This window comes from Trachypithecus francoisi, unplaced genomic scaffold (assembly GCF_009764315.1).
Source record: "Trachypithecus francoisi isolate TF-2019V2 unplaced genomic scaffold, Tfra_2.0 Lachesis_group11, whole genome shotgun sequence".
In the NCBI taxonomy this organism is placed as follows: Eukaryota; Metazoa; Chordata; class Mammalia; order Primates; family Cercopithecidae; genus Trachypithecus; species Trachypithecus francoisi.
Genome location: NW_022681456.1, coordinates 20,743,065 through 20,770,250, shown reverse-complemented (window position 1 = coordinate 20,770,250; position 27,186 = coordinate 20,743,065). Strand labels below are relative to the sequence as shown.

At 46.6% G+C, this 27,186-nt stretch overlaps 1 protein-coding gene and 1 pseudogene across 9 annotated transcripts in view; one reads left to right on the top strand and one right to left on the bottom strand.

The window, feature by feature from the left end:
- The window catches only part of LOC117090746, a 63,470-nt pseudogene extending 53,706 nt beyond the window's left edge, over positions 1 to 9,764 (top strand).
- HECTD4 (HECT domain E3 ubiquitin protein ligase 4) overlaps positions 1 to 11,142 on the bottom strand; it is a 230,032-nt gene extending 218,890 nt beyond the window's left edge. For all 9 annotated transcript variants that reach the window (XM_033220529.1, XM_033220530.1, XM_033220532.1 and 6 more), the window contains exon 1: positions 10,220 to 11,142. In XM_033220529.1, coding sequence (XP_033076420.1) covers positions 10,220 to 10,396 — 177 coding nt within the window. In that variant the 5' untranslated portion in view covers positions 10,397 to 11,142. The remainder of the gene's footprint in view (positions 1 to 10,219) is intronic.
- Positions 11,143 to 27,186: the final 16,044 nt, after the last annotated feature.

Sequence of the window (27,186 nt, the reverse complement as noted above, 5' to 3'; positions counted from 1 at the left end):
CTGTAATCTCAGCTACTCCGGAGGCCAAGGCAGAAGAATCGCTTGAACCCAAGAGGTAGAGGTTTTAGTGAGCTGAGATCACGCCATTGCACTATAGCCTGGGCAACGAGAGAGAAATTCCATATCAAAAAGAAAAAAAAAAGGAAAGAAAATTCCAGCAGGATGCAGTGGCTCACACCTGTAATCCCAACACTTTGGGAGGCTGAGGCAAGCAAGTCACCTGAGGTCAGGAGTTTGAGACCAGACTGACCAACATGGAGAAACCCTGTGTCTACTAAAACTACAAAATGAGCCAGGCGTGGTGGCATATGCCTGTAATCCCAGCTACTAGGGAGGCTGAGGCAAGAGAATCGCTAAAACCCAGGAGGTGGAGGTTGTGGTGAGCCGAGACTGCGCCACTGCACTCCAGCCTGGGCAACAAGAGCGAAGGTCCGTCTCAAAAAAAAAAAATTCCGCAGGGATCACCAAAAAAACAAACAAAAAACTATTCCACTACTATAGAAAAAATTATGTTGATGGGATAGTTTTGCTTTCAAATACAATAGGCAGCTGGTTGAATATGAATAAAATAACTTCCAAGCAACATAGCACCTTATAAAGAGAGTCAATATACACTTTAAACATAATCACTTTTTTTTTTTTTTTTAATATTTTGGTGTCAGGATATCACTCTGTCATGCAGGCTGGAGTACCGTGGCACAATCATAGGTTACTGCCTCTTCCAGCTCCTGGACTCAAGTGATCCTCCCACCTCAGCCTCCCAAGTAGCCAACCATGCCCAGCTAATTTTAAAATGTTTTGTAGAGATGGGATCTTGCTGTTGCCCAGGCTGGTCTTGAACTCCTGGCCTCAATCAATTCTCCTGCCTTGGCCTCTCAAGTGCTGGAATTACAGGCATGAGCCACCACACTCAGCTCACATCCATCTTATTATTATTTTTTTTTTCTTTTTGAGACAGGGTCTGGCTCTGTCACCCAGGCTGGAGTGCAGTGACACAATCTTGGCTCACTACAACCTTTGCCTCCTGGGCTCAAGCGATTTTTCAGCCTCAGCCTCCTGAGTAGCTGGGACTACAAGTGCATGCCACCATGCCCAGCTAATTTTATTGTATTTTTTTGTTTTTGTTTTTGTTTTTTTGAGGTGGAGTCTTGCTCTGTCGCCTGGACTGGAGTGCAGTGGCCAGATCTCAGCTCACTGCAAGCTCCGCCTCCCGGGTTTACGCCATTCTCCTGCCTCAGCCTCCCAAGTAGCTGGGACTACAGGCGCCCGCCACCTCGCCCGGCTAGTTTTTTGTATTTTTAGTAGAGACGGGGTTTCACCGTGTAGACCAGGATGGTCTCGATCTCCTGACCTCGTGATCCACCCGTCTCGGCCTCCCAAAGTGCTGGGATTACAGGCTTGAGCCACCGCGCCCAGCCTATTGTATTTTTTTGTAGGGACAGAGTTTTGCCATGTTGTCCAACCCACTCCTTGCCCCTCCCATAGAAATGATAGATAGTTGGAGTCTTGAACTCCAACCCACTCCTTGCCCCTCCCATAGTAATGAGATTACAGGCATGATACCATATCTGGCCACCTCCATCTTTTTAATTCTGACATTAGCCCTATCATTATTCCCACTCTTATAGATGATGATAGTGTAACAATAGTTCAAGAATATGGACTCAGGGCTGGAATCAGACAGATCTCTTTCAGTTTTAGCTTTGCCACTAACTATCTGACCTTTGTCAAGTTACTTAACTTTTGTCTGTGCCAGTTTCCTCTTTTATAAAATAAAGATAATTCTAGGCTGGGCACGGTGGCTCACACCTGAAATCCCCACACTTGGGAGGCCGAGGAGGGTGGATCACTTGAGGTCAGGAGTTAGCCTGGCCAACATGGTGAAACCCTGTCTCTACTAAAAATACAAAAAATAGCCGGGCGTGGTGGCACGGGCCTGTAATCCCAGTTACTCAGGAGGCTGAGGCAGGAGAATCACTTGAACCTAGGAGGCGGAGGTTGCAGTAAGCCAAGATCACGCCATTGCACTCCAGCCTGGGCGACAGAGTAAGACTCCATTTCAAAACAAACAAAACAAAACAAAAAACAAACAAAAACAATAAAAATAAAGATAATCCAGTACCAACCTCATGTTTTTTGTGAGGATTAAATAAAATAATGGATGTGAAGTACTTAGCACAGAATGTGCCACTCAATATGCTGGCGCTGTTGTCGTGGTAGTGGTAGAGATAGTGACAATGATGACTAAGAAGATGCACCAGAAGAAGTAACTAGGGGCTGGGCACGGTGGCTCACACATATAATCCCAGCACTTTGGGAGGCTGAGGTGGGTGGATCACCAAAGGTCAGGAGTTCCAGACCAGCCTGGCCAACATGGTAAAACCCCATGTCTGCTAAAAATATAAAATTAGCCAGGCATGGTGATGCAAGCCTGTAATCCCAGCTACTCGGGAGGCTGAGGCAGGAGAACCACTTCAACCTGGGAGGCAAAGGTTGCAGTGAGCTGCGATCATGCTATTTCACTCCAGCCTGGGCGACAGAACGAGACTCTGTCTCAAAAAAAAAAAAAAGTAACTAGGGATTTCTGAAGTTATGGAATTAGGCCAGGCACAGTGGCTCACACCTGTAATCCCAACACTTTGGGAGACTGAGACAGGAGGATTGCTTGAGGCCAGGAGTTCACAACCAGCCTGACAACACAGCATGACTCCATCTCTATAAAACATTTAAAAATTAGTAGCACACCTGTAGTCCCAGCTACTCAGGAGGCTAAGGTGGGAAGACCACTTAAAGCACAGGAGTGTGAGGCTGCAGTGAACTATAATCACACCACTGCTCTCCGGCCAGCAACAGAGAACCTGTCTCTAGAAAAATATGTTTAAAAAAAGGTATGGAATTTGCCCAAGGTCACACAGCAAGCAAGGAGCAGAGCTAGAATTTCGATCCCAGTTTGACTCTTTAAACCTGACTTTAACTTCAAAGCAATACTGTCTCCCACAGCCCTCAAATACTTCATTCTCATTTTACAGCTTGAGCCAGACAAGCCTGAAAGCCTGTTGGGCCTTTTGCCCAAGCTCACAGAATACTGCACCATGATTCAGTGACTCCTGTTACAGTGCTCATTAATTGCATGGTAATCGACACTACTGGTGAACAAGGGTAGTTTATTCGCTTACTCATTAACTCTTCCAAATCTAGAATTCTATGAAAGTACATAAACACTTTCCAAAGGATTTTGCACAAAGGATATATAGGCTAGCAGTGTCCTCCTAGGAGAATAGATCAACATAAATCTAAATATCATCTCAAATATTTCACTTGAGTGTATGATAAGTATTTAAAGCCTTGACGATTTCAGCTGATCAACTTCAAACCCAAACGCCCCTTTTCTTTTTTGGCAAAACAAAATAATAAACAAAAACCCTTTTGCATTTATTAGGTTTCATTTGTTAATTAACATATAGTTGCCATACAGTAAACTGCACATATTTAAAGTGTGTGATTTAATGAGTTTTGACATACATATACAAATGTGAAGCCATCACCACAATCAAAATAGGGAAATAGCCATCGCCCCAAAAGTTTCTTCATGCTCCTTTATACTCTGTCCCTCTCATCATTTCCTGCCCGCCTCTATCCCCAGGCAACCACTACACATGAGTCTGCATTTCCAAAATTTCATAGAAATGGAGTCTTACAGTATGTACTCCTGTTTGTCTGGTTTCTTCCACTCAGCATAAATCCACGTTGTGAGTACCAATGGTTCATTCGTTTTTGTTGCTGAGTAATATTCCACTGTATGGATGTACCACATCTGTTTATCCATTCACCTGCTGACGGACATTTGGATTGTTTCCAGCTTTGGGCAGTCACAAATAAAGCTGACTTAAACATTCATGTTCAAGTTTTTGTGTGGTGTGGGGCAGGGTGGAGAGGGAGTACTTACAAGCAAACACCATGAAATATGAGAAGCACTAACCAAAATGCTTAAATTTCAAATAAACCTCAACTGTGGAGTAAGAAATATCTTAGCCACCTTGGGTAAGTTAATCAGCTTCTCTGTCAACACTCTTATATACGATGCCTGCTTGTTCCCAACTGCAGTTTGTAAAGAAAAATGGGATAGGAAGCAGAACGCTTTTGGAATTTCCACAAGTAAGCTATTCCTTTTTTTCCCCCTCTTAAATTCCCTTTATTTTAAAAAGGATAATGTTCTATGAAATTCAATGCAAAATGCAATAACATCTGAGATGTTACTTTTGAGTTATTGCTTTTTTATTTCTCTTAAATGCATATTTATTTCAATATTTTTTTAAAAATTCCTAAGCCGGTCATGGTGGCTCACGTCTGCAATCCCAAAACTTTCAGAGGTAGAGGCGGTTGGATTGGATCACTTGAGGTCAGGAGTTCGAGACCAGCCTGGCCAATATGGTGAAACCCCCATCTCTACTAAAAATAAAAATAAAAAAATCAGCTGGGTGAGGGTCGCCTGTAATCCCAGGTACTCGGCAGGCTGAGGCAGGAGAATCCCTTGAAACTGAGAGGCAGAGGTTGCAGTGAACTGAGATCAAGCCATTGCACCCTAGACGGGGCAACAGAGCAAGACTCTTGTCTAAAATAAATAATAATAATAATTTCTATATGCCTTTTGCTTTCCACCAGTAACATAAAATTAAAATAAATACAAACGGCTATTTTTTTCTTTTTTTTTTTCTCTTTGCCTTTTTCCACATGTTCTAACAAATGGCTATTTTAAAGGACATGAAAAAGACTCACTCTGCATTCTTTTCTTTTTTTTTTTTTTTTTTTTTTTTGAGATGGAGTCTCACTCTGTCGCCCAGGCTGCAGCGCAGTGGCAGGATCTCGGCTCACTGCAAGCTCCGCCTCCTGGGTTCACGCCATTCTCCTGCCTCAGCCTCCCGAGTAGCTGGGACTACAGGCGCCCGCCACCACGCCCGGCTATTTTTTTGTTTTGTTTTGTTTTTAATGTTTAGTAGAGACGGGGTTTCACTGTGTTAGCTAGGATGGTCTCAATCTCCTGACCTCGTGATCTGCCTGCCTCAGCCTCCCAAAGTGTTGGGATTACAGGCGTGAGCCACCACGCCCGGCTACACTCTGCATTCTTAATTCACTCATAGTAAGATCCAAAGCCCTCACCTACAAGGATCTACTTGATCTGTATCCCCTGCTCCCTATCTCTCCTTTCCGCTTTAGCTTACTGGGCTCAGAGCTCCAAATATGCTGAGGACGCTTCCCTCTCAAGGACTTGCCTCTTGCTGTCGTCTCTGTATGGGATGTTCTTTCCCGGGTAGCCATATGGTATACTCCCTCCTTCCCTTCAGGTCTCTGCTCAAAAGCCATCCTGGGCTTTCCTTTCATGTCCACCCTATATAAAACAGGACAGGCTGGGTGTGGTGGCTGACGCCTGTAATCCCAACTCTTTGGGAGGCAGAGGTGGGTGGATCACCTGAGGTCCAGAGTTCAAGACCAGCCTGACTAACATGGTGAACCCCATCTCTACTAAAAATACAAAAATTAGCAAAGCGTGGTGGTGCGTGCCTGTAATTCCAGCTCCTCAGGGGGCTGAGGCCGGAGAGTCACCTGAACTCAGGAGGTGGAGGTTGCAGTGAACAGAGATGGCACCACTGCACTCCAGCCTGGGAAACAGAGTGAGAATCTCTGTCTCAAAAATAAATAATTTAAAATAAAATAAAATAAAACAGGACAGTTGGCTGTGTGCAGTGACTCATACTAAGCACTCTGGGAGGATCACTTGAGGCCAGGAGGAATTCAAGATCAGCCTGGACAATATAGCAAGGCCCCATCTCTAACAAAAAAAATTAAAACAAAAAACCAGAGCCCTCTTTCCAATGCTCTCCATCTTTTTACTGAGCTATATTTTTCTCTTTAGCATTTATCATTTGCCTCTATGTCATGTTACATATTTGTCATTGTCTGTATCATCCCAATAAATTATAAGCTTTTTGAGGACTAGGATTTTATTTTATCCACTGCTATATCCCCAACATCCAGGACAGTTGGCCCAGCTCACTCTAAATTCCAGTAATACTTGTTGAATGAATTAGTTGATTAAACATTATTTATTGCTTTAAAAAAAAAAGAGGCTGGTTGCAGTGGCTCACGCCTATAATCTCAGCACTTTGGGAGGCTAAGGAAGGCAGATCACTTGAGTTCAGGAGTTCGAGACCAGCCTGGCCAACATGGTGAAACCAAGTCTCTACTAAATATACAAAATTAGCTGGGCATGGTGGCACATGCCTGTAATTCCAGCTAATTGGAAGGCTGAGGCAGAAGAATCGCTTGAACCTGGGAGGTGGAGGTTGCAGTGAGCCAAGATCGCATCACTGCACTCCAGCCTGGGCAACAAGAATGAAACTCGGTCTTAAAAAGAAGGAAGGAAGGGAGGGAGGGAGGGAAGGAAGGAAGGAAGGAAGGAAGGAAGGAAGGAAGGAAGGGATGGAGGGAGGGAAGGTGGGAGGGAACTTACTGGGAAGAAAAATTTTAATTCAAATACTCTGGATCTGCTTAAATTAAAATACTAAGTTAATGTTGATCTGCTTCTTAGGAGGGATTCTTTCTTTAGATTGACTTCGAGCAGTGCTGACAGGGTGAACAGAACACTAGAATCTAAACGCAGAAAAGCCAGGGTCTAGTCATTGCCCTGCCACAACTGGCTACGCTATAGTGACTAAGCCATAACCTCATCTCTTGATCTCTGAGATCTCCTGATCTCACAGAACTTTGTTCTAAAATGAGGGAAATTATTATCTCTAAAGTCTCTTCTTGCTCTAAAATTCTAAGACTATTGCACTCTTCTGCAGTGAGTCCCGTCCCTCATAATCCAAAAGTGTAAACTAAAGGATTCTATATATTATAAAACTCTGTGGAAAATGGCCATTATTCATTCAGATGTCCACTGGAAGGAGAGGCTTGGAAGACTGTATTTCATGGATGTGGTGGTATTTCAAAAGATAGCTTTTTAAAAATTAATAAACCACAAATCTTCCTCAAATATGAAAAAGAAACAGTTACTAAAGAAAATAGAGATTCTTCCTTCTGTAGCCAGTTATGAAATTTAAAACAATTGCAAACACAAATACTATACATACATGGAAGCAATAAAGTATTATGATGAGGAGCAGATATGCAGTGAACAGAACTAGGTTAATGTGCAAGCTCTTTATGTGCTCTTGAGCAAGTTGAATACTTACTCCGCACTTCCTTCATCTGTACAATGAGTGCAATATTTCCAACTGTTAGGCTCTTTTGAGAATTTAATAAAATAATGCCTGACATGTAGGATACATTTAATCAACATTATTAAGTAATTAAATATGTACCAGGCGTGGTGGCTCATGCCTGTAATCCCAGCACTTTGGGAGGCCGAGGCAGGCGGATCACCTGAGGTCAGGAGTTCGAGACCTGCCTGGCCAACGTGACAAAACCTTGTCTCTACTAAAAAATACAAAAATTAGCCCAGCATGGTGGTGCATGCCTGTAATCCCAGCTACTTGGGAAGCTGAGGCAGGAAAATTGCTTCAAGCCGGGAGGCAGAGGTTGCAGTGAGCTGAGATCTAGATCAAGCCACTGCACTCTAGCCTGGGCAACAGAGAGAGACTCTGTCTCAAAAACAAACAAACAAACAAAAAGATTATATATATATATATATATATGAATACACCCAAACACAAATCTAATAGCCACAAAAATATTCTTAGCTATTTCTCCTGAGACCATGGAGCCTGTATAACATGGAAAGAATGAAAAAAGTTATGCACTGCTACCAGTGTATCACCCATACACATACTAGTTTCTGAGAAATCAGACCATAAATTTAAAAAGCAATTAAAAAAAACAAAATCTAGCAGGCCAGAGAGGTTCTTTCCTTTTAAAACCATTCTTCTGGGCCGGGCGCGGTGGCTCAAGCCTGTAATCCAGCACTTTGGAGGCCGAGAGGGCGGATCACGAGGTCAGGAGATCGAGACCATCTGGCTAATACGTGAAACCCAGTCTCTACTAAAAAATACAAAAAACTAGCCGGGCGACGAGGCGGGGCGCTGTAGTCCCAGCTACTCGGGAGGCTGAGACAGGAGAATGGTGTGAACCCGGGAGGCGGAGCTTGCAGTGAGCTGAGAGCCGGCCACTGCACTCCAGCCTGGGGGCAGAGCAAGACTCGTTCCAAAAAAAAAAAAAAAAAAAAAAAAAAAAAAAAAAAAAAAAACCATTCTTCTGTAGAAATAACTGACAAATTCATGCAATACATTTACAAACATTTTAGGAAAACCAACTTAACAGCACAGATACTTTAATCCTACTCTTTCTAATCCTAAAAATAAACAAATTACATAAATGACATATATATAAATTTTGGTTCTGTGAACTTGGATTAGTCTTTAAGAAACAAAGAGCATAGGCACGGCACAGTGGCTCATGCCTGTAATCTCAGCACTTTGGGAAGCCAAGGCGGGCAGATCACTTGAGGTCAGGAGTTCGAAACCAGCCTGGCCAACATGGTGAAACCCTGTCTCTACTAAAAATACAAAAATTAGCCGGGCGTGGTGGGGCACGCCTGTAATCCCAGCTACTCGGGAGGCACAGGCAGGAGAATCGCTTGAATCCGGGAGGCGGAGGTTGCAGTGATCTGAGATCGCGCCACTGCACTCCAGCCTGGGCGACAGAGCAAGACTCGGTCTGGGGGTAAAAAAAAAAGAAAAGAAAGAAACAAAGAGCATCCACTTCCCACCTTTCACACACAACACAGCCAATTAAAAGATTCCACTATCATAGCATAATACCCCTTGAGTTTTCAGGCAGATAAGACACTCAGACACACCTTGCTTTTTATAGAACAGGCCCAAATGAGACACAATAAAACGATGATTCCATGTTAGGAATTCCCTACCAACCATATCCTCCTCTTTTTGGTGACTAGATTGTAAAATAAGTCAATTAAGAGTTCACAACGGAAGTGCTGAAGCAACCGCAAATCCAGACACAAAAATACAGAGGAACGTATTCGCATCTCAAGCACGTCCAAATGTCTCGGCCAATGCGATCTGATCACTGCCGTTTCCAGAAACACACAGTAATGGCTTTTAATTCATTTCTATAAATGTTTGTTGTGCGTAAAGCCAAACTGCATGCAAAACCGCAAAACACAAAAGATTCCTCGCATTCCGTTTATAGGCAGAAGATAGGCCATCCTCTCTGCGCCTACCCCAGAAAGCTCTCCATACGGCAGTAAGAATTTGATGACACCCCATGCTACCTACACATCAAAATGTCATCCCACGAAGTAGAGGGGGAGCAGTGTCAGCATCCGCTGGCCTCCATGAAACGCCACTGCCAGTATTCCCACCTCTAGGCGAATACGAACCCAAGTGAAGTCGATGGAAAGTTCCCACCAACCAAGCACGTTTGGTTCCCTTCTGCCCCCAAGGCCAAGCAGCTCAACTGATGAGATCTGCTGTTGCACCTGCCACAGCTCTGAACCCGGGATGCTCGGCGACCCCTGGACACACAAAAAGGCCCTGCGGCCTAACGCGCCAGTGACCCTTCGCCGAGAGCGCACGGAGGGCCGCTGGAGCATCCCTCTCGCTGTCCACACCGCCCGCTTCCCTGACAAAGGCCCCGTGTCAATCCATCCCAGACACAACACAGAGAAGTTGCTGGATTGCCCACTGCGGACCCGCAGCTGCCACTACCCTCTCCCGGAAAAAATTAAAAAAAAAACACAGAACTAGGGAAGAAAAGGGTGGGAGGGTGCACAGTGTTAAAACAAAAATGTTCCCAAAGCTAAGCAACCTGAGTGTGCCCTGGAAGTGGGTCCAGGGAGCCCGTGGGGGAGGGGAGGGAGGCCGGGGTGGTGGCGGCGGCTCCTCAGGGGCATGAAGGCCGAGCCGGGCGCTAGTCTAATAAAATGCCGGGTGTCGGAACGCTCAAAAGAAAACCACAAATGAAATCCCCGGCGGGCGCCAGGCCCCGAGGAGGGAGGGAGGGAGGGAGGGAGGGAGAGCGGGGCGGGCGGTCTGCAGACCTGCGGCTGCGGCCCCCACCTGCCCGCCCCGCGCCCACACACACCTGCCTCGGCAGCCCCTGGGAAGCGAGGCCCATGGCTGGGGCGAGGAAGGGGCCCGACCCGGGGGCGCCGGGCGAGTGGGCCAGTCCGATGGCGGGGGCCGGGGGCCGCCTCGCTCACCTCCAGGTCGGTGTCGGCGGCCTCCGGGGCCCCGAGGATCTCGCTGGGCAACTCGGCCAGGTCGGTGACCCGGATCAGCCCGTCGTGCAGGAAGATGGTCTCCTCCTTCACCGAGAGCCACTGTGCCGAGTCAGCGGCCGCCGCCGCCGCCGCCGCCGCGGCCGCCGACGAGCCCATGGCCCCGGCTGAGGGCTTGGAGCTGAGGAGCAGACGCCCGGACCGCGGAGACGGAGCAGCAGCAGCCGCGATCACCAGTCCATGGCAGCGGCCGCCGCGCCCGCCAGCGGCGACCCGCTTGCAGCCTCGCCCGTGCAGCTCCGCCCTAGGCGGTCCGAGTCGCCATCCCCCCCGACCCCGGCCCGGGAGACCCCGGCCCCGCAGCCGCCGCCGCCGCCGCCGCCGCCCTCAGGAGCAGGACCCGCCTCTGCCGCTCGGCAGCCAACTGTCAGTGAGACGCCATGTTGGGGGCGGGGCTCCCGGCATGCCCCGCGGAGCGGACAATACAGGCCCCGCCCGCCGCCCCGCCCACCGCTCCGCGGATCCTGCCACCGGGGTGGCCTGGACCTCCGCCTCGCCCTTTGCTGCCGCTTGCCCTCAGCCTGATCTCTGCCGGCCCCTTCTCCGCCTGGCCATTCAGGGTAGCCCTGGCTCTGCAGCGCGCCAGGAAAGAGGACGCCGCCTCCCCGGTCCTGTCCCTACTCAGGTGTGCACCCCTTGCTCGGACCCGCGCCCCCACGCTGGGCAGAGCATAGAGGTTACTCCTTATTTTCACGTTTAAATAAGATGCAAGCGAAAGGCTGGCGCAGAATAGGCGCTGCACACTTGTTCATAAGCACTTGGTAGAATAGCATAGTAGGTGATTAATATTTACTGAAAAGTCTAGTACCCAGTAAGCACTCAAAACAAAAAATAAAGCGTCTGTCAACAATGCTTGGTGCCCAATGCCCGACACCCAGTATGTGCTCCGTGAGTGGCAGTTCTAATTATTGCTATGTTCATTCCATCAGTGTTCCACACTAATTGACATACACCTTAAAAATATGCTCACTAGGCCGGATGCAGTGGCTCACACCTGTAATCCCAGCACGTTGGGAAGTTGAAGCAGGAGGATTGCTTGAGCCCAGGAGTTTGAGGCCAGCCTGAGCAACACAGGGAGACCCCATCTCTACAAAAAATAAAAATTAGTAGGCCGGGCGCAGTGGCTCACGCCTGTAATCCCAGCACTTTGGGAGGCCGAGGCGGGCGGATCACGAGGTCAGGAGATCGAGACCATCCTGGCTAACACGGTGAAACCCCGTCTCTACCAAAAATACAAAAAATTAGCCGGGCGTGGTGGCGGGCGCCTGTAGTCCCAGCTACTCTGGAGGCTGAGGCAGGAGAATGGCGTGAACCCAGGAGGCGGAGCTTGCAGTGAGCCGAGATTGCACCACTGCACTCCAGTCTGAGTGACAGAGCGAGACTCCGTCCCAACACCCCCCCAAAAAAATAAATAAATAAATAAAAATTAGTGGGGCAGGGTAGCAAGCGCCTGTAGTCCCAGCTACTCGGGAGGCTGAGGCAGGAGGATCTCTTCTTGAACCCAGGAGGTGGAAGCTGCAGTGAGTTGTTACCTTGCCACTGCACTCCAGCCCTGGCGACTGAGGGAGACCCTATCCCTCCCTCCCCACCAAATATATATATATGTCCACCAGTGCCATTTTATAAAAGCAAGAAAGGAAAACTATATGTGTAAAGAAAAATGCATGAGCAAATACACACCAGATGCCAGGCGCGGTGGCTCACGCCTGTAATCCCAGCACTTTGGGAAGCCGAGGCGGGCGAATCACGAGGTCAGGAGATCAAGACCATCCTGGCTAACACGGTGAAACCCCGTCTCTACTAAAAATACAAAAAATTAGCGGGGCCTGGTGGTGGGCGCCTGTAGTCCCAGCTACTCGGGAGGCTGAGGCAGGAGAACGGTGTGAACCCGGGAGGTGGAGCTTGCAGTGAACCCAGATCGCACCACTACACTCCAGCCTGGGCAACAGAGCAAGATTCCTTCTAAAAAAAAAAAAATACAAAACACCAGATGTTTAAAGTGGGTTGCCATAGGAGTGTGGGGCTGGTCTGGAACTACTGAGATGAGATTGTTCTCTGTTGCTTGTATATTTTTATCACTTAAAAAGTAATAAAACAGGCAGAGCGCAGTGGCTCACGCCTGTAATCCCAGCACTTTGGGAGGCTGAGGCGGGCAGATCACCTGAAGTCAGGAGTTCGAGACCAGCCTGGCCAACACGGTAAAATCCTTTCTCTACTAAAAAATATATAAAAATTAGCCAGGCATGGTGGCGTGCACCTGTAGTCCCAGCTACTGAGGAGGCTGAGGCAGGAGAATCACTTGAACCCAGGAGGTGGAGGTTGCAGTGAGCCAAGATCGCACTACTGCACTCCAGCCTGGGTGACAGGGCAAGACTCTGTCTCAAAAAAATATAAAACAATAGAGACAGGGTCTCTCTCTGGCACCCAGGCTGGAGTGCAATGACACAACCATGGCTCATTGCAGCCTCAACCTCCTGGGCTCAAGCAGTCCTCCCACCTCAGCCTTCTAAGTAGCTAGGACTACAGCTGCACATCACCATGCCAAGCTAATTTTGTTTGTTTGTTTGTTTGTTTAGAGATAGAGTTTTGCTCTTATTGCCCAGGCTGGAGTGCAATGGTGCGATCTCAGCTCACCACAACCTCTGCCTCCTGGGTTCAAGCAATTCTCCTGCCTCAGCCTCCCAAGTAGCTGGGATTACAGATATGCACCACCAAACGTCCAGCCAATTTCGTATTTTTAATAGAGACAGAGTTTCACCATGTTGGTCAGGCTGGTCTCAAAGTCCTGACCTCAGGTGATCCACCGGCCTTGGCCTCCCAAAGTGCTGGGATCACAGGCGTGAGCCACAGCGCCCGGCCTATTTTATTTTATTTATTTTGAGATGGAGTTTCACTCTGTCACCCAGGCTGGAGTGCAATGGATAGGTCTTGGCTCACTGCAACCTCTGCCTCCTGGGTTCAAGTGATTCTCCTGGTTCGGACTCCCAAGTAGCTGGGATTATAGGCATCCACCACCACACCCGGCTAATTTTTGTATGTTTAGTAGAGATGGGGTATCACCATGTTGGCCAGGCTGGTATTTTTTCATTTTTAAAAGATTTTTGTAGAGATGGGCTCTCCCTATGTTGCCTAGGCTGATCTCCAACTCCTAGCCTCAAGTGATCTTCACATCTTGGCCTCCCTAAAGCTCTGGGATTACAGGCGTGAGCCACTATGACCAGCCCATCACAATTTTTAAATGCTTAGATTCAGGACTCTAACCATCTTAAATAGTTCAGATAAAATTTCTTCTATACTTAGTCTTATTTCTTCTACTCTTAATGATATTTTAAGATCAGGAGTCAAGGTGCCCGGGAACTCTTGTCCTTCACCCTAAGTGATGAAAACAGCATAGATCTAGGGCTTAAAGTCTTTAGACTGCATAATGAATAGTTATTTAATATTTTAGCAACAGTAATTAATTAGTCATAGGACTGCATGGCTGCCACTGCACCACGATGAGGCAGCTGATGAATTAATATTTATAGAACCCCCTCTGGAAAGAAGACCATTTAGTAGGGATTTCTAGAACGGATCAGCAAGACAAAGAAAATGCCTGGTCAAAAGAACTTTAGGTTGGAAGCTACGAGGCAGAGAATCCGTATCTAGTCTAGACAACACACACGTACACACACAAGACGTTCATTTATAGGAAGGAAAGATTTATGGCTTATGACTTCTTTTCTTTGGAATCGTCCTTCCTACTCTTCTATTCAAGAATGGGGGATCAGGATGGGAAATGGCACAAGAGAAAGTGTTGGCTGGGCAACCCTAAGTTAGAAGCAGAGAAGAAATATGAGGAAAATAGGAATAATAGCTATGACTAAGTTGGACCTCAGTTACCCCTGGGAGGCATCTCCCCAAGAGGGAGCAGCAGGCTTGTTGATGGAGATCATCTCCCTCCTGCCCCAGCTGCTGACGTGATACTCGCTAGCCCTGGCTCAAGCTGGGGCCCTTCTGGGATTTTGCAATATCTCTCCCTTCTGCTGGCTTTTCTATACCAGCTGACTGTCTAAAATGGCTTCGTAATCCTTCCTGGGTCCAAAAATATGTGAGTGTGGTGTGAAGATAAGTGGTCCTTGATAAACTGTATTAGAGCTTAAAGGTGGTTTTACATGAGGCAGCCATGTTAATTTTTAAGGCTTTTCAAAACACCAAGGAAAAAATACACACACACACACACACACACACACACACACACAGAACCTATGGGGGAGATTGATTATTTCCATCTTACTAATTACAGTCTAAAAGAGGAAATACACACACCTACTCAAAATCTTTTTTCCAAGTGTTCTGGTAGGCCCTGTTCATTCATATTTTTATTTCAAAGAAGATTATTTCGGCTCATGGGTGGATCTATGCAGTAACAGGGAAAAGAAATCAGATGAAAGAGATATTTGAAAACAAGGAGGGGGAAATTCTCTTTGGAGCACCACTGAATTGCTAAAACTAAAGGACGGGCCTCCACATTGATGAAAAGCCAGAAGATGAAGCAGCATTAAATGCCTTTCTCATTTGAAAAGATCAGCAGCAGGGAGCTCTGAAAGATGCTATGTCCTCCATCGCCACCTTGTGTGCATCACAAGCCTTGCTGCACCGGGATTTCTAATTCTGACTTGGAGATTTGCTAACATTTGTCTCCTGCAAAAAAATTAGATTAAGAAAAGGTTGTTCCTGGCCGGTCGTGGTAGCTCATGCCTGTAATCCCAGCACTTTGGGAAGCCGAGGTGGGTGGATCATCTGAAGTCAGGTGTTTGAGACCAGCCTGGCCAACATGGCAGAACCCCATCTCTACTAAAAATACAAAATTAGCCGGGTGTGGTGGTACACATCTGTAATCCCAGTTATCTAGTTACCAGGAGGCTGAGGCATGAGAATCACTTGAACCCAGGAGATGGATGTTGCAGTAAGCCGAAATTAAACCACTGCAGTCCAGCCTGGGTGACCTAGCAAGTCAGTCTCAAAAAAAAAAAAAAAAAAGGTGTTAGCACAAAGGAAAAGTGGACAAAAGATATTATCGTAGAGTTTTCATTCAAGAAAAAGTGAATACTGTATATTTTTGTTCCTTCAGTATTCATTAAACGCCTACTCTGTGCCAGGCAGAGTTAGGTTCGAGGATCGAGTTCCCAAGGAAACTGGCAGCTTCCCTCTCTCATGAAAGACAGGGAGGCTACTTGGAAGGAATCATTCCAAAGGGAATGAGAAGTCCAGGCACCTAGTCTGGGGCTGAGGTTCCCGGAGGATGTCAAGTTTAAAGCTGGTAACTGCTACTTGTGAGTGAATGAATGTGAGGATGGTGGGGGAAACTTCAATAGTACTATTCACCAAAAAAAGCACTTACATGCAACGCAGTGTGGTGTTTGAATCATGGACTGCTTGGATTTGGTCCCAGATCTTTTGCATGTTACCATGAAGAAGTAATTCTACCTACATGTTTCCCAGTTTTCTGGGATGATAGTGATAGTAACTACCTTCATAAGTAATCAAGGTTGGTTCCTTCTGAGGATTTTTTTGTTTGTTTGTTTGTTTGTTTGAGACAGGTCTCGGTCTGTTGCCCAGGCTGGAGTTCAGTGACATGATCTCAACTCACTGCAACTTCTGCCTCCCAGGTTCAAGTGATCCTCCCGCCTCAGTCTTCTGAGTAGCTGGGACCACCAGCATGCACCACCATGCCCGGCTAATTTTTGTATTTTTTGTAGAGACAGGGTTTCACCATGTTGCTCAGGCTAGTCTCGAACTCCTGAGCTCAAGCAATCTGCCCGCCTCTGCCTCCCAAAGTGATAGGATTACAGGTGTGAGCCACCACACCTGGCCTTTCTGAGAGTTTTGAAAGAAGAATCTATTCCAGACCTCTCTCCTTCGCTTGTAGATGACCACAGTCTCCCTATGTCTCTGTATATTATCTTCCCTTGGTGTGTGTCTGTGTCCAAATTTTCTTGTCTCTTTTTTTTTTTTTTTTTGAGACAAGGTCTCACTTTGTTGCTGGAGTGCAGTGGTATGATCACGGCTCACTGAAGTCTCAGCCTGCTAGGCTCAAGTGAACCTCCCTCTTCAGCCTCCCTAGTAGCCGGGACTACAGGCGTGTGCCACCACACCTGGCTAATTATTTTTTATTTGTAAAGATGGGGTCTTGCTGTGTTGCCCAGGCTTGCCTACAACTGCTGGGCTCAAGCAGTCCTCCTGCCTTGACCTCCCAAAGTGCTGGGATTACAAGCAGAAGTCACCACACGTGGCCCAAATTTTCTCTTTTTACAAGGACATTAGTCATATTGGATTGGGGCCCCCACTTAAGGACTTCATTTTGACTTGATTCTCTCTCTCTGAAGACCCTGTCTCCAAATAACGTTATACCCTGAGGTACTGAGGGTTAGGACTTCATCATGTAAATTTTCAAAGGGACACAGTTCAGCCCATAACAGAGATGGAGTTATGATCCCTGAGACAGGAAGTATTAGGGAAGAAACAGGTGTGGGGAAGGAGGGCAGAGAACCAAGAATTGGAAAGACAAACAGTCAAAGTCATGAGACTATTAATTTATAATGATTTACATTTTAAAATAAAATACGCTTTTAAAATACATTTAAAATAAAATAAAACAGGCCGTGGTGGCTCATGCCTGTAATCCCAGCACTTTGGGAGGTCGAGGCGGGCAGATTACTTGAGGTCAGGAGTTGAAGACCAGCCTGACCAACATGGTAAAACCTTGTTTCTACTAAAAATACAAAAATTAGCTGGGCGTCATGGTGCACGTTTGTAATCCCAGCTACTTGGGAGGCTGAGGCAGGAGAATTGCTTGAACCCGGAAGGCGGAGGTTGTAGTGAGCCAAGATCATGTCACTGGAGCCCAGCCTGGGTGACAGAGCAAGACTCTGTCTCAGAAAAAAAAAAAAAAAAAAGCCAGGCGTGGTGGCTCACACCTGTAATCCCAACACGTTGGAAGGCTGTGGGTGGATCATCTGAGGTCAGGAGTTCGAGACTAGCCTGACCAACATGGTGAAACCCCGTCTCTACTAAAAATACAAAAATTAGCCAGGTGTAGTGGCAGGTGCCTATAATCCCAGCCACTCAGGAGGCTGCGGTAGGAGAATTGCTTGAACCCAGGAGGTGGACGTTGCAGTGAGCTGAGACTGCACCACTGTACACTGCACTCCAGCCTGGGCGACAGAGTGAGACCCTCCATCTTAAGAAAAAAAAAAGTATTTATCCATCGGAAAGCATAATTATGTAGCTTTGACAGCAACACAAACATTTTATGAAATACAGGTTGAGCACCCCTAATCCAAGAATCCAAAATTCAAAATACTCCAAAATCCAAAACTTCAAAAAATTACTATTTTCTAGAGATGGAATCTCACTCCATTGCCCAGGCCGGAGTGCAATGGCGTGATCGTAGCTCACTGTAACTGAGCTCCTGGACTCAAGGGATGCTCCCACCTCAGCCTCCCAGTAGCTGGGACTACAGACGTACACCATCATGCCCAGCCAGATTTCTATTGTCTCAAGCCACCCAGTTTGTGGTTCCTGTTACCACAGTCTAGGAAAAAATACAAGTGGCGTTCCCAAACTTCACCCCAGAGCAGGTGAGGTATATTTCCCTGCCCCATTGAGGTTGGGCTTGGACATATGTTATGCTTTGGCCAATGGAATTGTAGCAGATGTTAATGAGAGCAAAGGTTGAATATGTTTGCCCAGTTTGTCTCTGGGAGCTGCTGGTCCCCGAATGAAACATGTGGGCAGGCAGATCTCAGTCTTGAAGCAGAGCCACCCTACAGACCTGGAAGGGGCGAAATACATGCTTGTTACTGTCAGCCTCTGAGATTTTTGTGGTTAATCACTTAGTCCCCGTGCCTGCCATGGTACTTGAAACACTGTAGCTGCTTAGTCAAGAATTTTAGTGCTGAATGAGTTCAAACATTAAACTGTTATGTTGTTTAACAGTTTGCGGCAGGCCGGGCGCGGTGGCTCAAGCCTGTAATCCCAGCACTTTGGGAGGCCGAGACGGGTGGATCACGAGGTCAGGAGATCGAGACCATCCTGGCTAACACGGTGAAACCCCGTCTCTACTAAAAAATACAAAAAATTGGCCGGGCGCGGTGGCTCAAGCCTGTAATCCCAGCACTTTGGGAGGCCGAGACGGGCGGATCACGAGGTCAGGAGATCGAGACCATCCTGGCTAACACGGTGAAACCCCATCTCTACTAAAAAAAAAAATACAAAAAACTAGCCGGGCGCGGTGGCGGGCGCCTGTAGTCCCAGCTACTCCGGAGGCTGAGGCAGGAGAATGGCGTGAACCCGGGAGGCGGAGCTTGCAGTGAGCTGAGATCCGGCCACTGCACTCCAGCCTGGGCGACAGAGCGAGACTCCGTCTCAAAAAAAAAAAAAAAAAAAAAAAAAAAAAAAAAATTAGCCGGCCTGGTGGTGGACGCCTGTAGTCCCAGCTACTCGGGAGGCTGAGGCAGGAGAATGGCGTAAACCCGGGAGGCGGAGCTTGCAGTGAGCTGAGATCCGGCCACTGCACTCCAGCGCGGGCGACAGAGCGAGACTCCGTCTCAAAAAAAAAACAAAAACAAAAACAGTTTGCGGCATTTGGATCTCTCAAGTTGCTGACTTGGCCCTCTTCCAAGTGTAATTTGCTTCCTTTCATTTAAATAAAAACAAAAATGGCAGAGCATGGTGGCTCGCACCTGTAATCCCAGCACTATGGGAGGCGGAGGTGGGCAGATCACTTAGGCCAGGAGTTAGAGACCAGCCTGGCCAACATGACGAAACCCCGCCTATACTAAAAAAAAAAACAAAAATTAGCCAGGCATGGTGGCGGACCCCTGTAATTCCAGCTGCTCGGGAGGCTGAGGCACTAGAATCACTCCAACCAGGGAGGTGGAGGTTGCAGTGAGCAGAGATCATGCCACTGCACTCCAGCCTGGTTGACAGAATGAGTCTCGGTCTCAAAAAAATAAATACATCAAACAAAAACCAAACAAAAAATAATTTGCATTATATACTACCACTTGTCACCTGCTTCACGTCATGTCAGACCAGTGCCCATCTTTATAAATATATATATATATAAACATAGATATATAAAGACATATATATATATCTGTTTTCATACACTTGTTGACATTTGTGTATATATATATATGGGGTAGACATGCAATTATGTTATGTGAGAAGTGGTCAAGTCAGGGCTTTTAGGGTATCTGTCATCCAAATAATATACATTGTACCCATTAAGTAATTTCTCATCATCTACCCCCTAACACCCCCTCATCCTTCCGAGTCTCCAGTATCTATCATTCTACTCTCTATGTCCATGTGTACACCTTTTTTAGCACTCACTCAGGAATGAGAACACGCAATGTCTATTTTTCTTTTCTTTCTTTTTTTTGAGCCAAAGTCTCACTCTGTGACCCAGACTGGAGTGCAGTGGCGCGATCTTGACTCACTGAAACATCCATCTCCGGGGTTCAAGTGAATCTCGTGCCTCAGCCTCCCAAGTAGCTGGGATTACAAGTGCACGCCACCACACCCAGCTAATTTTTATATTTTTAGTAGAGACGGGGTTTCACCATCTTGGCCAGGCTGGTCTCGAACTCCTGACCTCAAGTGATCTGCCCGCCTTGGCCTCCCAAAGTACTGGGATTATAGGCATGAGCTACTGTGCCCGGCCCACAAATATTTTCTTTCATTGTGTGTTTTGTCTGTTCATTATCTTGATTATTTCTTTTGTTGTACAGAAGCTTTTTGGTTTAAGTCCTATTTGTCTAGTTTTGTTTTTGTTGTCTGTGCTTCTGAGATCTTAGGCATACAGTGCCCATCTTCATCTCAGCAAGCCACCCTGACTGCTTTTGTAGTTTCTTTAACAATTGTACCATTTTCCTACCTCTAGGCCTTTGCACTTGCTGTTCCGCCTGCCAGAATGCCCTTCCCCACCTGCTTCACTTGGCAAACTCCTACACATTCTCCAGTTATCAGCTTCCTTGTAGAGGACATCTGATTCCCCCAAACACCATAGGTCCTCCTGTTTCTCAGTCATTTTTGCACACTATTTCTTTTCATAGTAGTACTTATCTTAACTGCAATCAAATTTATACGGTTTGGATGTATATTCCTTTTATGTCTCATGTTGAAATATGATTCCTAGGGCTGGGAGCAGTGGCTCACGCCTGTAATCCCAGCACTTTGGGAGGCCGAGGCAGGTGGATCACCTGAGGTCAGGAGTTCGAGAACAGCCTGACCAATATGGTGAAACCCCGTCTCTACTAAAAATACAAAAATTAGCCAGGCGTGGTGGCATGCGCCTGTAGTTCCAGCTACTCAAGAGGCTGAGACGGGAGAATTGCTTGAATCCAGAAGGTGGAGGTTGCAGTGAGCCAAGATCGCACCACTGTAATTCAGCCTGGGTAACAGAGCAAGACTCCGTCTCAAACAAAACAAAAACAACAACAAAAAGATGAAAAATATTATTCCCAGTGTTAGAGGTGGGGCCTGATGGGAGATGATTGGATCATGGGGAAGATGTCTTGTGAATGCTTTAGCACTTTTTGTGATATCACTTGGTGATATCACTTGGTGATAATTGAGTTCTCACTCAGTTTATACTAGATCTGGTTGTTTAAAAGTCTAGGACCTCTCTCCACCTCTTCCTCTCTTGCCATTTGATACACTGCTCCCCTTCACCTTCCACCACGATTGTAACCTTCCTGAAGCTCTCACCAGAAGCAGATGTTAATAGCACACTTCCTGTACAGCCTGCAGAACTGTGAGCCAAAATAAACACTCTCTCTTTATAAATTACTCAGCCTTGGCCAGGCGCGGTGGCTCATGCCTATAGCCCCAGCACTTTTGGGAAGCCAAGGCTGGCAGATCGCTTGAGCCAACAAGTTCAAGACCAACCCAGGCAACATGGTGAAACCTATTTCTACAAAAAGAAAAAAAGTAGAAATTAGCTGGACTTTGTGGTGCATGCCTATAGTCCCAGCTACTCAGGAGGCTGAAGCAGGAGGATTACTTGAACCCAGAAAGCTGAGGCTGTAGTGAGCTGTGATGGACCCACTGCACTCCAGCCTGGGTGACAGAGTGAGACCCTATCTCGAAAACAAAATCAAACAAACAAAATTACCCAGCCTCAGGTACTTCTTTCCCATTCATAAATTCCTCCAACTGTGGTAGTATAAAGTGACTTAAAAGTATATACTTGGCCGGGCGCGGTGGCTCAAGCCTGTAATCCCAGCACTTTGGGAGGCCGAGACGGGCGGATCACGAGGTCAGGAGATCGAGACCATCCTGGCTAATACGGTGAAACCCCGTCTCTACTAAAAAAATACAAAAAACTAGCCGGGCGACGAGGCGGGCGCCTGTAGTCCCAGCTATTCGGGAGGCTGAGACAGGAGAATGGCGTGAACCCGGGAGGCGGAGCTTGCAGTGAGCTGAGATCCGGCCACTGCACTCCAGCCTGGGCGGCAGAGCAAGACTCCGTCTCAAAAAAAAAAAAAAAAAAAAAAAGTATATACTTTAGGCTGGGCATAGTGGCTCATGACTGTAATCCCAGCACTTTGGGAGGCCAAGGCAGGTGGATCACTTGAGGTCAGGAGTTAGAGACCAGCCTGGCCAACATGGTGAAACCCCATCTCTACTAGAAGTACAAAAACATTAGCTGGGCGGCTGAGCGCGGTGGCTCATGCCTGTAATCCTAGCACTTTGGGAGGATGAGGTGGGTGGGTCACTGGATATCAGGAGTTTGAGACCAGCCTGGCCAACAGGGCGAAACCCCATCTCTACTAAAAATACAAAACTTAGCCAGGCACGGTGGCGGGAGCCTATAATCCCAGCTACTTGGGAGGCTGAGGCAGAAGAATCACTTGAACCCGGGAGGCAGAGGTTACAGTGAGCCGAGATTGTGTCACTTTACTCCAGCCTGGACGAAAGAGTGAAACTCCATCTCAAAAAAAAAAAAAAAAAAATTAGCTGGGCATGGTTGGTGTGCACCTGTAATCCCAGATACTCGGGAGGCTGAGGCAGGAGAATCGCTTGAACCCGGGAGGTGGTGGTTGCGGTGAGCCGAGATTGCACCATTGCACTCAGGAGGCTGAGGCACAAGAATCACTTGAACCTGGGAGGCAGAGATCAAGTGAGCCGAGATCACGCTACTGCAGTCCAGCCTGGGTGACAGAGTGAGACTCTGTCTCAGAAAAAAAAAAAAAAAAAGTATATCCTTTAATGTTGAAAGCAGTATGGCAGTTCCTTTAAAAATTAAACATAGAGGCTGGGTGCTATGGCTCACGACTGTAATCCCAGCACTTTGGGAGGCCAAGGCGGGCAGATCACCTGAGGTCGGGAGTTTGAGACCAGCCTGGCCAACATGGAGAAACACTATCTCTACTAAAAATACAAAATTAACTGGGCATGGTGGTGCATGCCTGTAATCCTAGCTACTCAGGAGGCTGGGGCAGGAGAATCGCTTGAACCTGGGAGGTGGTGGTTGCGGTGAGCCGAGATTGCACCATTGCACTCTAGCCTGGGCTACAAGAGTGAGACTCTGTCAAAAAAAAAAAAAAGGAAACAAAGAAAGAAAGAAAAGTTCAACTTAATGAAATAAAGCATGAAGACAAGATTAGAGAAAAAGAATGAAAAGGAACAAAGCCTCCAAGAAATATGGGACTATGTGAAAAGACCAAACCTACAATTGATTGGTGTGCCTGAAAGTGATGGAGAGGATGGAACCAAATTGGAAAACACACTTCAGGATATTATCCAGGAGAACTTCCCCAACCTAGCAAGACAGGTCAACATTCAAATTCAGGAAATACAGAGAACACCACAAAGATACTCCTTGAGAAGAGTAACCCAAAGACACATAATCATCAGATTCACCAAGGTTGAAAAGAAGGAAAAAATGTTAAGCACAGCCAGAGAGAAAGGTCAGGTTCCCTACAAAGGGAAGCCCATCAGACTAACAGCAGATCTCTCTGCAGAAACTCTATAAGCCAGAAGAGAGTGGGGACCAATATTCAACATTCTTAATGAAAAGAATTTTCAACCCAGAATTTCATATCCAGCTAAACTAAGCTTCAAAAGCGAAGGAGAAATAAAATCCTTTACAGACAAGCAAATGCTGAAGGATTTTATCACCACCAGGCCTGCCTTACAAGAGCTCCTGAAGGAAGCACTAAATATGGAAAGGAAAAACTGGTACCAGTCACTGCAAAAACATACCAAAATATAAAGACCAATAACCCTATGAAGAAACTGTATCAACTAACATGCAAAATAACCAGCTAGCTTCATGACGATAGGATCAAATTCACGCATAACAATATTAACCTTAAATCTAAATGGGCTAAATGCTACAATTAAAAGACACTGACTGGGCCAGGCACGGTGGCTCACGCCTGTAATCCCAGCACTTTGGGAGGCCAAGGCAGGCAGATCACGAGGTCAGGAGATTGAGACCATCCTGGCTAACACGGTGAAACTCCGTCTCTACCAAATATACAAAAAAATTAGCCGGGCGTGGTGGCGGGCGCCTGTAGTCCCAGCTACTCAGAAGGCTGAGGCAGGAGAATGGTGTAAACCTGGGAGGCGGAGCTTGCAGTGAGCCGAGATTGTGTCTCTGCACTCCAGCCTGGGTGACAGAGCGAGACTCCAACTCAAAAAAAAAAAAAAAAAAAAAAGACACAGACTGGGCTGGGTGCACTGGCTTACACCTGTAATCCCAGCACTTTGGGAGGCCAAAGTGGGTGATTCACAAGGTCAGGGATTTGAGACAACCCTGGCCAACACGGTGAAACCCCGTCTCTACAAAGAAAATAGCCAGGTGTGGTGGCTCGTGCCTGTAATCCCAGCTACTCAGGAGGCTGAGGCAGGAGAATTGCTTGAACCTGGGAGGTTGTAGTGAGCCAAGATTGTGCCACTGCATTCCAGCCTGGGGAACAGAGCCAGACTCCATGTCGGGGGGTGGGTGGGGGGAAAAAGACAAAAAAGACACAGACTGGCAAATTGGATTTTCAAAACCTAGCCTGTTTTTCAAAAAACCAATGAATCTAGGCTGGCATCGTGGCTCACACCTGTAATCCCAACACTTTGGGAGGCCGAGGTGGGCAGATCATGAGGTCAAGAGATCAAGACCATCCTGGCCAACATGGTGAAACCCCACCTCTACTAAAAATACAAAAATTAGGTGGGCATGGTGGCATGCACTTGTAGTCCCAGCTACTTGGGAGGCTGAGGCAGGAGAATCACTTGGAGGCAGGAGAATCGCTTGAACCCGGGAGGTAGAGGTTGCCGTGAGTTGAGATTGCGCCACTACACTTCAGCCTAGTGACAGAGTGAGACTTCATCTCAAAACAACAACAACAATAAAAAAAAAAAATCCAATGAATCCAGGAGCTAGTTTTGTGAAAAGATTAACAAATAGATAGACCACTAGCCAGGCTAATAAAGAAGAAAAGTGGCTGACGCCTGTAATCCCAACACTGGGAGGCCGAGGCAGGTGGATCACCTGAGGTCAGGAGTTCAAGACCAGTCTGCCCAAAATGGTGAAACCCCATCTCTACTAATAATACAGAAATTAGCTGGGCATAGTGGCAGGCACCTGTAATCCTAGCTACTTGGGAGGCTGAGACAGGAGAATTGCTTGAACCCGGGAGGCGGAGGTTGCAGTGAACTGAGATTGTGCCATTGCATTCCAGCCTGGGTGACAAGAGTGAAACTCCGTATCAAAAAAAAAAGATAAAGGGGATATCACCACCACTGACCCTACAGAAATACAAGCTACCATCAGAGAATACTATATATACTTCAATGCAAATAAACTAGAAAATCTAGAAGAAATGGATAAATTCCTGGACACATACACCCTCCCAAGACTAAACCAGAATAAGTCGAATCCCTGAATAGACCAATAACAAGTTCTGAAATTGACACAGTAATTAATAGCTTACCTACCAAAAAAAGCCCCGGACCAGACAGATTCACAGTCAAATTCTACCAGAGGTACAAAGAGGAGCTGGTACCATTCCTTCTGAAACTATTCCAAACAATAGAAAAAGAGGGACTCCTCCCTAACTCATTTTATAAGGTTAGTTTCATCCTAATACCAAAACCTGGCAGAGACACAACAAAAAAAGAAAATTTCAGGCCAATATCCCTGATGAACATCAGTGTGAAAATCCTCAATAAAATACTGGCAAACTGAATCCAGCAGCACATCAAAAATCTTATCGACCACGATCAAGTGGGCTTCATCCCTGGGATGCAAGGCTGGTTCAACATACACAAATCAATAAACGCAATTCATCACCAGAACCAATGACAAAAGCCAGAAAATTATCTCAATAGATGCAGAAAGGCCTTCAATAAAATTCTACACCCTTTGATGCTAAAAACACTCAATAAACTAGGTGTTGATGGAGCATATCTCAAAATAATAAGAGCTATTTATAACAAACCCATAGCCAATATCATACTGAATGAGCAAAAGCTGGGAGCATTCTGTTTGAAAACCAGCACAAGACAAGGATGCCCTCTCTCACCACTCCTATTCAACATAGTATTGGAAGTTCTGGCCAGGGCAATCAGGCAAGATAAAGAAATAAAGCGTATTCAAAAGGAAGAGAGGAAATCAAATTGTCTGTTTGCAGATGACATGATTGTATATTTAGAAAACCCCATCGTCGCCGGGCGCGGTGGCTCAAGCCTGTAATCCCAGCACTTTGGGAGGCCGAGACGGGCGGATCACGAGGTCAGGAGATCGAGACCATCCTGGCTAATATGGTGAAACCCCGTCTCTACTAAAAAATACAAAAAACTAGCCGGGCGACGAGGCGGGCGCCTGTAGTCCCAGCTACTCGGAGGCTGAGACAGGAGAATGGCGTGAACCGGGAGGCGGAGCTTGCAGTGAGCTGAGAGCCGGCCACTGCACTCCAGCCTGGGCGGCAGAGCAAGACTCCGTCTCAAAAAAAAAAAAAAAAAAAAAAAGAAAACCCCATCGTCTCAGCCCCAAAACTCCTTCAGCTGATAAGCAACTTCAGCAAAGTCTCACAATACAAAATCAATGTGCAAAAATCACAAGCATTCCTATACACCAATAATAGAGAGTCAAATCATGAGTGAACTCCTATTCACAATTGCTACAAAGAGAATAAAATACCTAGGAATAGAACTTACAAGGGATGTGAAGGACCTCTTTAAGGAGAACTATAAACCACTGCTCAACAAAATAAGAGAGGACACAAACAAATGGAAAAACATTCCATGCTCATGGATAGGAAGAATCAATATTGTGAAAATGGCCATACTGCCCAAGGTAGTTTATAGATTCAATGCTATCCCCATCAAGCTACTATTGACTTTCTTCATAGAATTAGGAAAAAAACTACTTGAAATTTCTTTCTTTTTTTTTTTTTTTTTTGAGACGGAATCTTGCTCTGTCACCTGGGCTGGAGTGCAGTGGCTGGATCTCAGCTCACTGCAAGCTCCGCCTCCCGGGTTTACACCATTCTCCTGCCTCAGCCTCCGGAGTAGCTGGGACTACAGGCGCCCGCCACCTCGCCCGGCTAGTTTTTTGTATTTTTAGTAGAGACGGGGTTTCACCATGTTAGCCAGGATGGTCTCGATCTCCTGACCTCGTGATCCGCCCGTCTCAGCCTCCCAAAGTGCTGGGATTACAGGCTTGAGCCACCGCGCCCGGCTACTACTTGAAATTTCATATGGAACCAAAAAAGAGCCGGTATAGCCAAGATAATCCTAAGCAAAAAGAACAAAGCTGAAGGCATCATGCTACCTGACTTCAAACTATACTACAAGGCTATAGTAACCAAAACAGCATGGTACTGATACCAAAACAG